Source organism: Haliaeetus leucocephalus, unplaced genomic scaffold, assembly GCF_000737465.1.
Source record: "Haliaeetus leucocephalus isolate CR32 unplaced genomic scaffold, Haliaeetus_leucocephalus-4.0 Scaffold752, whole genome shotgun sequence".
Taxonomy (NCBI): domain Eukaryota; kingdom Metazoa; phylum Chordata; class Aves; order Accipitriformes; family Accipitridae; genus Haliaeetus; species Haliaeetus leucocephalus.
Window position 1 is genome coordinate 5,867,805 of NW_010973188.1, and position 11,946 is coordinate 5,879,750.

Sequence of the window (11,946 nt, forward strand, 5' to 3'; positions counted from 1 at the left end):
GCCTACAGCTCCCGGCGTGCCCCGGGGCGGAGGAGGCGGCCGGGCCTCGGCGGGGAGGGAGCTCCGCGTCCCGTCAGCGCCGCGGCGGGACGGCGCCCCCCCGCCGCAGCCCTCGGCGAGAGCGATAGGCTGCAGCGCGCTGGAACGCCGCGAGGGGAGAGGCCGTGAACAATTTAATAAAATCCAGTGTTCCGGCTGGAGCCGCCGGCCGCCCTGCGGGCACAACGCGGTGCGAGCACCTGGCATCGCTCCCCGCCCGCAGCCGTTTGCCAGGGGCGGACGAGGAGGGTGCGGGGAGGCTTCCTCCTCTCCGAAGCCCCCGGCCGCCCGCTCGCTGCGAGGGGCGTGACGGCCGGCCGTGCGGGGGGTCCGCCCGCCCGCCCGCCGCGGGAGAACGTTCTCCCGTGCTTTGCCCGCTCCGCGCCGCTGTAACCGAAAGCACCGGCTGTCTCCTCGCACGGAGGAAACTGCTGTAATTGAGTAGACCTCATGGATAAGTCATTGGGGGAAAAAAAACCAAGTCACCTTCGTTCTTTTTCCACCCTCGTTATTTTATCACTGCATATAAAATACAGAATTTTATCAGCGCGTAACATACGAATATACAACATAAAAAATAACTAGAACCATTATTAGACAGAGACCGTAAACCCGTCAGCGCTGAAAAAAAATAATGCAGTGAGGTTCATTAAGTATTGCTCTTCTGTATTTGGCAAGAAGGATGACGTAATTCTGTTGCGAAAACATCACAAAGTACCTTCAGTCTACTCACAACTGGAAAAAGTTCAGTATCTAATAGGAAGTATTTTTGACTGTACCTAACTGTCCTTTAAAAAACCCAAACTCTCTTGTTTGCCGATCTGAAAAATTTAACAAATTCTGGAATACCAAGGAACTCCAGAAACTTCAAGCAGTGTTAATATCATGGAGTCAAGTGAAATAAGCCATGTGACAGCAGATTACCACCCACCTACAGTCTCCATTATCCATCTACTGTCCTAAATATCATCCCATTCCTGAGCAAAATAGTAGAAAAGCTGGTGAAGGAATAAGTTTTTATTAATAAATAAAAGGACAAATTGAATGGCCATGGCCATAGGAAGACAATGAGTCTCAAACAATCCTGATTACCAAATCTATTCAGTTACTTTTACTTTAAAAAAGTATTTAGAATCCCACCTTTGTAAGCCACCTGACTATGCCATGGCAATAAAATATAGACTGATGCACTAGTAAACAGTGCACCTGTTAGGGGAATACAGCTTGCTAAGCCAAAACACAGCTGCAGAAGAGGCATCAGTCAGGAATTGTAAGCAAATGGTAACGCTTTTAGTGAGAACCTGCAGAATCGATTCACTATTGTGGCAATTAAATATTGCAGTGATCTGCAAGCTGAATCACCCTACCCTCCTATATTAAGCGGGCTCTAGCATTCATTGGGACCTGTCTGTAAACTATTCTAATTAATAATCTGGCATAACATTAGCGCCATTTAAAAAAAAAGCTTTTAAAAAAAAAACAAAACACAAAACAAAAAACAAATCAGAGCAATGGATAGCTTTCTGCTGGCTTAGTGAGGTGTCCTTGCTCAGCAAGGGTTCTGATGAATACCAGAAAAGGATGGGGGAAGAAGTGGACAACACGAGTGAAACTCATGTTTTCTGGAGTGGCCAATTGTTAGATCAGCTCATCCACCTGATTTGAATTTGCCCTGAAGATTGAGGACTCATAAAATACAGGAGGTACAATGTGGTATCTCAGTGATATGTTTTGGAATCGGAGCAGACAAGCATCTAATTCCTATGATTGTGGAAGGTGCAACAACCCTGACGCCACAATTTACCATTGCACAAAAGGTCCAGTTAGGAAACCTTTTCTCACTCCCAACATGACATCATTGCAAAAATTGAATATAATAGAAAATGTATAAATGGGGAAACAGGGGGCTAGGGGTAAAAGGAATTTTTTTTTCCTTAGTATAGCCATTGCTACAACAAATTCAGGTATTCTAAATGTAATTCTCTAAAATGTCATTGCTAGAACACAAGGAAAAATGAGAATAGAGCCTCAGAACAGAATGAACAGCTCACACCTCTTCACCCTCACCTGTTTCACATTAAGAATTTATTTGTATTCCTGCTTTGTTCAAGTTTTAGAAAAAATCTCAGGATTTTGCCTTCTGTGTTTTCACTGAGCCTCCTCGACACCAGCTAAGTTTGCCAGCAGTAGGGACTCAAATTGACACAAAGACAGCATGCGGTTCTGCTGCAATTCCAAGTTCTTCAGTTGAGTATCAAATCTGTAACTGACTACACCACCATTTTTAAGCCTGCTTATCACACTGATAACACTGTCAGTTCTGTAAACATTATTTCAAATTCACTGATGTAAACACGCTTCATCATTACTATTAAGTATTAGATGATTACATCAGAGCATAATCTAATGAGAGCATGGCATTTTCTGTTCTCTCCATGTCACTGATCTTTTAAAAGCATCAGCTAGATCATTCATATGCATTGTCATCACTGCAGCAAGAAGACAGAAAAAGGAATAGACATGTTGTTATAAAACAACAAAGTTTATTTTCTAACAAAAATTTAAAAAATTAGACTACAGGAATGTAACTGCTTTCTCAAGCCAAAAACTGAAAAGGTTCTAAAGGCCTATTTAATCTACTAGCACAAACGTTACCAGACACAGAATTTAATTCCTAATAAAAAAAACAAAACCCTGAAGAAATTAGGCATATATGTTCAAACACTGGTGCAATTCGTAACAGTACAACCAAAGCAGCAGTAAATTTTCCATTTCTTGATAGTTTCAAGTCAAGACAGGATGATTAAAGCTGATACCTAGAGAAAGCTGAGCAGCTGCATTTTTCATAACACAACTGGGCAAAATTAATGGCCAACAGTCATTGTTTTGCAAACTACACAGCTCTGAAGGGTTACTTCACTAACAGAGCCACCTTTTCAGTTCAAAGTTAGCTTCAGCAAAGTTACTTTGCACAAACGTCCCAGTGAACTCCCCAGACGTCAGACTGCATTGACTGTCAGTAGATTTCCATACCACAGAATTTTCAAAGGCCAGTGTTCGTTAAAGGCTTCTTTGGAGAACAGAAACATCCCGCCAGTTTTAGTCCCGACAGGACACCTACAAGCGGAAGCACCTGCCCGCCTCCCCACGACTGCCCTTAGCCAAGGCTCCTCCGGCTGCACCTCAAAACGGTTAACAGAGGTCAGGCCAGAGCCTCTGCTTCAGTGAGGAAAATTACTTTAAAAAGATAAAAAGCCTCAGTTAGCGCCGCTCAACTTAGCGTAACGCCGGCCACCTTACCGAGCGGCAGCCCCGCAGCCGCTCTCTGGCGCCTGAAGAACCGCCGCGCGACCCGCACCGCCCAGCGACCCGCGCCCACCGGCCAATGGGGAGGGCGCTGAGGAGGGAGAAGGCCCCGCCCAGGGGTGACATCATTCGCCGGCCGCTCGAACTCGCCATCTGTTTTCCCCCTCCCCGCAGGCCGGCTCTCAGGGATGGGCGGGGCCTCGCCCTGCGCAGGCGCAGTTCGCCGGGGTTCGGCGGCGGCAGTGCGACCGTTTCACTTACGTCAAAACAATTTACGACAGCGGTAGCGGCTCCGGTTGCTGTGGAGAGGCTCTCGGTGTCCCGCCACAGTACCGGTCTCCCGCCCCGCCGAGCCCCGGACCCACCGGCGGGTGAGAGCGGCTGTGGGGGGTGTCGCGTCTTCCCCGCGGGTCGGTTGGGGCATGGCTCGGGCCGCCCCCCGGGGGCGCCCGCACGTGGCCCGCGGTGCGGCCCAGCCCGGGGGGGGTCCCGGGGCACTGGCGCTGTAGCGTAGCCTGGCGCGGCGGGCAGGGAAGGCAGGCGGGCAGGGAAGGCAGGCGGGCAGGCAGCCAGCTAGGGAGGGGGTGGTTCCGCCTTCTCGCGGGTGCTCCCGGCCGGGCAGGGGAGCGGGCCGCCGCTGGGGACTCTTGTTTTAAATGATGAATGCCGTATTTTCTAACCCCGGTGCCGTTTTCTTCCGCGGACGTCACGCGAACCTTAAGGCGCTTCTCGATGCTGCGTGCGGGAAAAACGGGTACAAGTTTGGCGGGGGGGGGGGGGGCCCGAGCCACTCCGTTTGCTCTCTAGTGATTGTGCCTTAGTGACCGAGTGATGCAATATCAAGTCAGCTAACACTGGTCTTCATCTCAGCCTGCTGACCAATTTTTTTATTGCTTTCCAAGATTACTGTACTTCCAGCAAATTCCACTTTTCAAATCATGGAGGCAGAACAGATTATGGAGGGACAGCCGCAGGTATTGCAAGAAATGTTTTATGTGCATAACACTACATGCGTGAAAGGAGCATTTTCACTTTGCTGACTGTGTGTTATTTTACAGGTTCCAGAAAATCCCCATTCTGAATACGGTCTCACTGAAAATGTAGAGGTAACAAAGATTTTGTTGCTGTAAAGTACAGTGGAAGTCACATTCCCGATCAAGGGGAAAAATGTTGAGTCTTGAGTCATAACTGGCTGTTAATACATCTTCTGTTGTGTTGCTTCCATTATACTAAATGGTACTGAAGTAAATAGTGAACCTTTTAATGAGGTGGAGTTTTTTGGAAGTATCCTATGATTGTTATCTATTCCATCGCTATCTATTTTATACATATGTATCTTTACATATAATATATTATGCCACAAAAAGCCAGCCAGAATTTTATTACAGGGAGGGCAACAGGAGGAGTTGATGGCATTTCTTTAGAAGTATCAAAGGGAGGGATTGTTAGAAATACCGGATCAGAATAAACCAAGCTATCTTTAGTTAATTATGCTGAGAAAGAGTAGCCACAATCCATTCTCTCTGCTCTTGGTAACGGTGTGGGTTAGAATAATAACTCTATGACATGTATTTACTATTCCTTATTAAAGAAATGCCTTCAATCTCTCTCCATTCTAAGATTCTACTCTATGCTAAGCTTTTGCAGAAACTTTTCTTAAACGTCCTTTGTGACTCATCTCCCTGATAGCTGCTTGTCTGTATGCCTCAGCTTCCACTACAGAACCATAATGCATAGTATATGTTGGTTCCGTATTGGTAGACTCATGTACATTGCATTGAATATGTTTGGTTTACTAGCAGTGGTAGGGTATCCTTTTTTAACTACAGTTAATGGTGTAAGATGATTCAGCACTTTCTGACCAAAAGGCACCTGGAAGCATTTTGCATATGTTTTCTTTAAAAAGTGTCCATCTATACTTTAGTAGAGCACGGTCTCAAAGTGCTTGACTTTAATAGTACCCTTTGTCAGACTTCACCTGAATTTCTTGTGCTTTTAGCATTTTGTGTTAGAAGTGCGTGCATACAGGAACCATTTAATTGAGACCACTGTTGTTAGTAGTCATTCCTGTTGCAGTGGTGTGGAATTTAAATCTGTGAATGCAAAAGCAGAAATAAAAATGATAGAGATTGGGTCTCTTCTGTTTAGAAAACTCATGACTTCTGACATTGTTTCCCCAAAATAATTTAACAGAAAGCTCCTCTAGATTAGGTTTTTGTGCAAGGAAAAACATGCACTTAAATTTTCTTAAAAGATGTAATAAAGTTATTGCCAGTGAATTGAAGAGAGATGGGTACTTTGTTTGCACTCACACTTCAAAGTAGATGTGGCTGCTATTACCAATGTTCATTCTCTCTTTTTTTTTTTTTCCCTACTTCAGAGGATAGTAGAAAATGAGAAAATAAATGCAGAGAAAACATCAAAGCAGAAGGTGGATCTTCAGTCATTACCCACACGTGCCTACTTGGATCAGACAGTTGTACCTATCTTGCTACAGGGACTGGCTGTTCTGGCAAAAGAGAGGTAAGATGCCTCAATGTTCCTTTTGTTCTTAGGAAGAAAGTAGGTCTCAAACTTGGGTGGTATGTCACCTTTTCAGACCTCGCACCCCAGATGTGGTTTTGCTAGTTTGTTAGTTGTAAGAAAGTCATTAGAGCAGGTTTATGAACCTATGAATTACTATGACCATGCAGGACATGTTCCTCACTTAAGTGCATATGCTGTGATAAGAGTTATTTATTGAATACCCAATGAGGTATGCTACTGCGAAGGTTTTGGAGGGAAAAATGTTTGTGGTTTTTTTTACTAATTTTATCACATAATTCACCTTATAGAAGCAAAGCAAGAAGTTGTTCTAGTTTTGAACAAGATTTTTGTAGTGTGGAATTGTAAAGAGTTCTGTTTGCCATTTAAAAGAAAGACCAGACAGACACATCAGGTCTGACATGCATCTTTGTTGGAGATTAAAACACTTTCTAAAGGATGGGGCAGACCCTGCGCTGTCAACCCAGTAAGAAGCAAACTGATAGTTTATCCTTTTGAGTAAAGATGATGCTGTCAAGGTGCCCCAAATCTCTTATTAGTCAATGTAGAAGGGTATTCTTCAATAATAGCAAACAGTTGTTCATCTTATCCAAATTAATTTCTAGCCTTTTGGTGTATCCGAACTATTGGTGAGTTATACTGCATGTAAGCATTTCTCAATTTTGCCGAAATAACATTATCAAAAGCTGGTATCGATGACCATAATCACATCACAGTACCTACAGCCAGAACAACCATCAACAGTGTCTTAACCTCAGAAGGAGTTGTGAATTTGAACTGCGTTGTACAGACAGCTAATTAGGCAAAAGGGCATCGAGGAAGGTACACCCTGTGTGTACACCGGAGCAGTGTGCAGATCTTCAGTTGACACCTGTGGGAGTTCTACTGCAGACTGAATGTAAAACACAGCCTGAGGTGGATACCCCACACTTACAGTCTGGATACTTGTGTTACAGACAAACTTTTTTTTTTTTTTTTTTTTTAAAAAAACCAAACTTTGTTCACTATGGAAGGAGCTGTTCTTTGTGGGGACTCATCACAGGAGTGAAACTGGAACACCGATAGAAGAGGTTGGGGAATATATAGGAAAAAAAACTAACAGTATCAAACTTCCAAGGTCAAATTGGCTATTCAGTTGAGCATATTAAAACCTCAGAGGTGAAAAAGCTGAACTACAGGCTCTGCTGTATAATCTTCTGCTTAAAATTGAACTGGAAAGTAACTAATGGATGCTGATTTCTTTTTCTAAGAAATATAGGGATGTTCAGGGAACAGTCCAGCACATCTGATGACTATGCCTGGAATTCAGTAGAAATCCAGGATAGTGAGCATATGGATAAATGACATATTTAGGAGGAGTTAACACAACTTTTGTCAGGTCTTGCAAGTCTCTTGGAGCTCACTGAAGGAGTCAGTGAGCACACGTAAACAGGAATCCAAATGATACAGTCTTTAAATTTCCAAAAGGTTTCTGGCACAGTCATTCACTAAAAGCTTTTAGAGAGAGTTAGCTGCTGTGGGATTAAAGGAAAAGACTTTATATGGACAAGGAACTGACTGGAAGATATGAGAGAGAGTAGAAGCAAATGGTGAATTTTCATGGTGAAATGAGCTCAACACTAGAATCCTGGAAAGGATCATTTATAACAATTTGAAGAAGTGCCTGACAAAATCTGTTAATGATACTGAGTTTTACAGAATAAGATTGGGTTTTTTTGTGTTTTGTTTTCTGTTTGTTTTTTTTTTTAAGTTGATCGGTTATAAGTAATTGTACAGGAACTTCATAAACTTGATGTGAAACTATGGAAGACTGCTATGAAAAATTGAAACTATGATAAAAAGTGAAAGATTGAATACCAATAAACAGAAAATGATGCACCTAGGAGGGTAATAAATACCCTAATGCAAGTGACAAAATGATAGATTCTGAGTTGACAATTACCCCTGTGAAAAAAAAATCTTTAAACTGTTAAATGTATATGTCAGTGCATTGCTCAATCAAAAATAAACTCTGAATGGTAGGACTTAGAAATTGAAGGGGTAAAAACAAGCATAATGTCACTATTTAAATTTATAATATTCTTGTATTTTTAATATTGTGTGTAATTCCAATTCCCGTTTTCTGGTAGAATATGAAAAATTAAGGAGAGTGACAAGGTGATGAGAAGAATGTACTGCTATCTGTTTATGAAGTGACTGAATAGATGATACCTAGAAAAGAGACCTCTGTGAGACAATATATTAGGAATCTGTTAAATCATCATCAGATGATGAATTGGGATGCATTGTTTATTATCTCTTGTGATACAGTAATCTAATTAAGCGACGCAAGTAGTAAATTCGTAATGAACAAAACGAAGTGATCCTTCACAGGTCACATAATTAAGCTATATAACTTTTTGCCTCAGGTTGAGGACATTAACATTTTATTTGGGCTCAGGGGGCAACTGGTCAAAGTTGTAGAGGAATCCACCCATGACTACTAAAGGTGCTAGCTCAGAAAACTTGTACATGCTTGGAAGCCAACAGGATGGTCCAGAGAAGTATCTCTGCGCACTTCTTCCATTTTTTTAATGCTCTTTATAGGCATATTTGCTCAATGCCAGACCTTTGGTCTGACCCAGTGTGGAATAAGTAAGTTTGTCATGTATTCTGTGGACAGAATCCAGATTAGCAGGATGCATGTACTGTAGCTGGAGGAGCTTTTTAAAAAAAAACTTACAGACTAAGGCCAGTGATCAAAAGTGTTTATTATTGACTACTTGCAAGTTACAGCACTTCTCAGACTTGAAGTTTTTGTTGACATTTTGTTGTGTTCATATAAGTTGCCAGAAGCCATGAAAACGTCTCTAAGCACAAAGCTACTCAATAACCATTTGATGAAAATGAAGCAAGAAAGCACTGACAGATTTTTACTTTATATAGCATGAGTTAAAGAGATAGGCAAATGCATGTAACTTCCAATGATGTACATACAGTACTTATGTTTACAGATTATAGCCTAGTTCTAGGTATGTAACTTTCTAGCAATTTAGTAACATTGAACCAAGGGTGACTAAGACTCCTTATTAAAAACTTTCTTACCAGACATAAGCTGGAAACTTAGAGTAACTCTAGGTAGTTGGTCATCCCTAAATCAATGCTTAGAAGTGTTTCCGAGGAGTTATGTTCCTTTTAAGGGAAGGTGATTAGTTCTTCAGCTACCTAATTTAATATTAAAAAAAATAATTGCTTTTGATTTACTTTTTTTCTTTACAGACCGCCAAATCCCATTGAATTTCTAGCAGCATATCTTTTAAAAAACAAGTCACAATTTGAGGACCGAAATTAACTCCATAAAAATGATGACAATTTGGCTGCTAGACTGAAATGCTCATTTGCCGCAATTTGTTTTCTGCTGTAAAAATCCTTTGGAACCATGATGTTGTCTTTCTTAATCGCACAGTTTGCTTTACCGTTTGAGTTATTTAATAAAGAACACTTTACATTTAATTTGTTCACTTGTTTTAAACTAGCTATTAAGAGACTTTCAAAATAAAGTACTGAAACTGCACTGCTGGATGAAAGCCTGAGTACTTCCATGTGGCTACATCACCTGAAAGCATGAAACAAAGGGGAACAATTTATTATGGGAATCACATGGGTGATAATGTATATAACTTAATTTGATTTCATATAGCACCCTCCACATGCAACATGCCTAGACAGAAAGCAAACAAATTAAGAGCAGTTAGAATTTATTGTGAGGAAGTAGTAAGTACGAGTGATGAGTGGCATTCCTCATGGGTGGTGGGTATTGGGACTGGTGCTGTTTAACATCTTTGTCAGCAACATGGACAGTGGGATTGAGTGCACCCTCAGCAAGTTGCTGACAATACCGAGCTGTGTGGTGCGGTCAGTGTGCTGGAGGGAAGGAATGCTATCCAGAGGGACCTTGACAGGCTTGAGAGGTGGGCCCATGTGAACCTCATGAAGTTCAGGAAGGCCAAGTGCAAGGTGCTGCACGTGGGTTGGGGCAATCCCAAGCACAAATACAGGCTGGGCAATGAGTGGATTGAGAGCAGCCCTGAGGAGAAGGACTCAGGCGTATTAGTGGATGAAAAACTGAATATGAGCCAGCAATGTGCACTTGCAGCCCAGAAAGCCAGTCGCATCCTGAGCTGCATCAAAAGCGTAGCCAGCAGGTCGAGGGAGATAATTCTCCCCCTGTACTCCACTCTCCTTAGATCCCACGTGGAGTACTGTGTTCATCTGGGGGGCCTCCAACATAACAAAGACATGGACTTGTTGGAGCGAGTCCAGAGGAGGGCCACAGATGATCGGGGGGCTGGAGCACCTCCCCTATGAGGACAGGCTGAGAGGGTTGGGGTTGTTCAGCCTGGAGAAGAAAAGGCTCTGGTGAGATCTTATAGTGGCCTTCCAGTACTTAAAGGGGGCCTGCAGGAAAGATGGGAAGGGACTCTTTAACAGAGAGTCTAGTGATAGGACAAGGATAATGGTTTTAAACTGAAAGAGGGTAGATTTAGATTAGATATTAGGAAGAGATTCTTCACTGTGAGGGTGGTGAGGCACTGGAACAGGTTGCCCAGAGAGGTTGTGGATGCGCCATCCCTGGAAGTGTTCAAGGCCAGGTTGGATGCGGCTTTGAGGAACCTGGTCTAGTGGAAGGTGTCCCTGCTCATGCCAAGGTGGGTTGTAACTAGATGATCTTTAAGGTCCCTTCCAACCCAAACCATTCCGTGATTCTATTCTGTGAAGTAGAGAGCAGAAAAGTTGCTTCAGAACATCAGGAAATGGGTTTAGTTAAACAATTAGATTCAGCAGCTGAAAAGATCACCTGCAGACAGTGTCCAACATTTCAGATATTTACATTAATGAGGTGTGCTCTTCAGCATTTGTCATTGATCTCCTGTGACTGGTGTGCTGGATTTAACTGAAACACACAATAAAGCTTGAAGAGACTTGTAAAGGTTCTGTAATTCAATTCTCTGTATTGCTAGCCCTAGCTGGAGCATTCTTTCAGTGTCAAAGATAGAGTATCTTGCGTTGGAAGGGACCCATAAGGATCATCAAGTCCAACTCCCTGCTCCTCGCAGGACTACATAAAACTGAACCATATGACTAAGAGCATCATCCAGATGCTCCTTGAACTCTTGACAGGCTTGGTGCCTTGACCACTTCCCTGGGGAGCCTGTTCCAGTGACTGACCACCCTCTCACTGAAGAACCTTTTCCTAATGTCCAAGACAGTCCTAATCTACACAGTAAAATAGCAAGTATTCTGATTTTTTTTCCTTTGGGTTTACTAACACCTCTTCCCCGCACCCACCCCGCCATTCTTAATATCTTTTTCTGACCCCTTGTTTATTTTTCCTGTAATCTCAGTAGGGGTAGAGGCCACAGACCTCAGGGGTACAATATAAGAAGCCGCAACAGAAGACTGGGGATTGGAAGAAAAAGCTAGAATTAAGACAGTAAACAATATGTTGTGAAAAAATACTAGCAAAGCTCTGAAAATAGGAATATGGTAGCTGGAGAACTGGATTGCTAGGTAATTGGCAATGGGTACAAGGACTAGACACACCCCTCAGAATTCCATTTTTGTTTTCTGAAACTTGTAACAAGGAGCATTATCAATGTTGCTCACTAGCACTGGATACTGGAATCTAGATTAAGCATAGCCCAGTTTTTAATAGACCAGGAGAATGACCATAATTTGTTTGACAGTCACAGAAATGGTAAACTTGGCTTCCAACAGTTGCTCAATTAATCAAAATCCTAAATTTTTATTCAAATAAACTTCGATATTGCCATTTTACCATTCCCATCTCCATTCTGTATTTCTTAGCTAATTGCTTTAACATAGCAAGCAGTTAAAACCTTGTAAATTAAATTCTTTGCTGCAAGGGTTGGGGTTTTTCCTGTATGACATTAAAGGCTGCCTAACTTTTCAGTAATTATGCATAAATTCACAAAAAAAGAGACTTAGGACTCTCATTTGACTTGCTCCTGCAATGACTTAAAGACATCCACTGTATTTGCAATATATTAGGTGGCC

General features: G+C 42.5%; 2 protein-coding genes across 2 annotated transcripts in view; one reads left to right on the forward strand and one right to left on the reverse strand.

Annotated features, from left to right (window-relative positions):
* The window catches only part of SPAST (spastin), a 38,939-nt gene extending 35,441 nt beyond the window's left edge, over positions 1–3,498 (reverse strand). Inside the window, exons 1-2 of the mRNA XM_010581269.1 lie at positions 3,340–3,498; positions 7–486 (exon numbers count right to left, since the gene is read on the reverse strand). Coding sequence (XP_010579571.1) covers positions 7–486; positions 3,340–3,498 — 639 coding nt within the window. The remainder of the gene's footprint in view (positions 1–6; positions 487–3,339) is intronic.
* A 36-nt stretch (positions 3,499–3,534) lies between these two features.
* DPY30 (dpy-30 homolog (C. elegans)) lies at positions 3,535–9,442 on the forward strand. The gene is made up of 5 exons (XM_010581245.1): positions 3,535–3,716; positions 4,248–4,319; positions 4,404–4,451; positions 5,726–5,868; positions 9,148–9,442. Exons 2-5 carry the CDS (start codon positions 4,284–4,286, stop codon positions 9,218–9,220), a joined length of 300 nt encoding a protein of 99 aa, XP_010579547.1. The 5' UTR covers positions 3,535–3,716; positions 4,248–4,283; the 3' UTR covers positions 9,221–9,442.
* Positions 9,443–11,946: the final 2,504 nt, after the last annotated feature.

What these genes read in the sequence shown, in the direction of transcription:
- DPY30 (XM_010581245.1), top strand. Translation starts at nt 4,284, where the DNA reads ATGGAGGCAGAACAGATTATGGAGGGACAGCCGCAG. An exon ending in TTATGGAGGGACAGCCGCAG is followed by an intron (nt 4,320 to 4,403) that starts GTATTGCAAGAA and finishes GTTATTTTACAG; the next exon opens with GTTCCAGAAAATCCCCATTC. An exon ending in GCTGTTCTGGCAAAAGAGAG is followed by an intron (nt 5,869 to 9,147) that starts GTAAGATGCCTC and finishes TTTTCTTTACAG; the next exon opens with ACCGCCAAATCCCATTGAAT.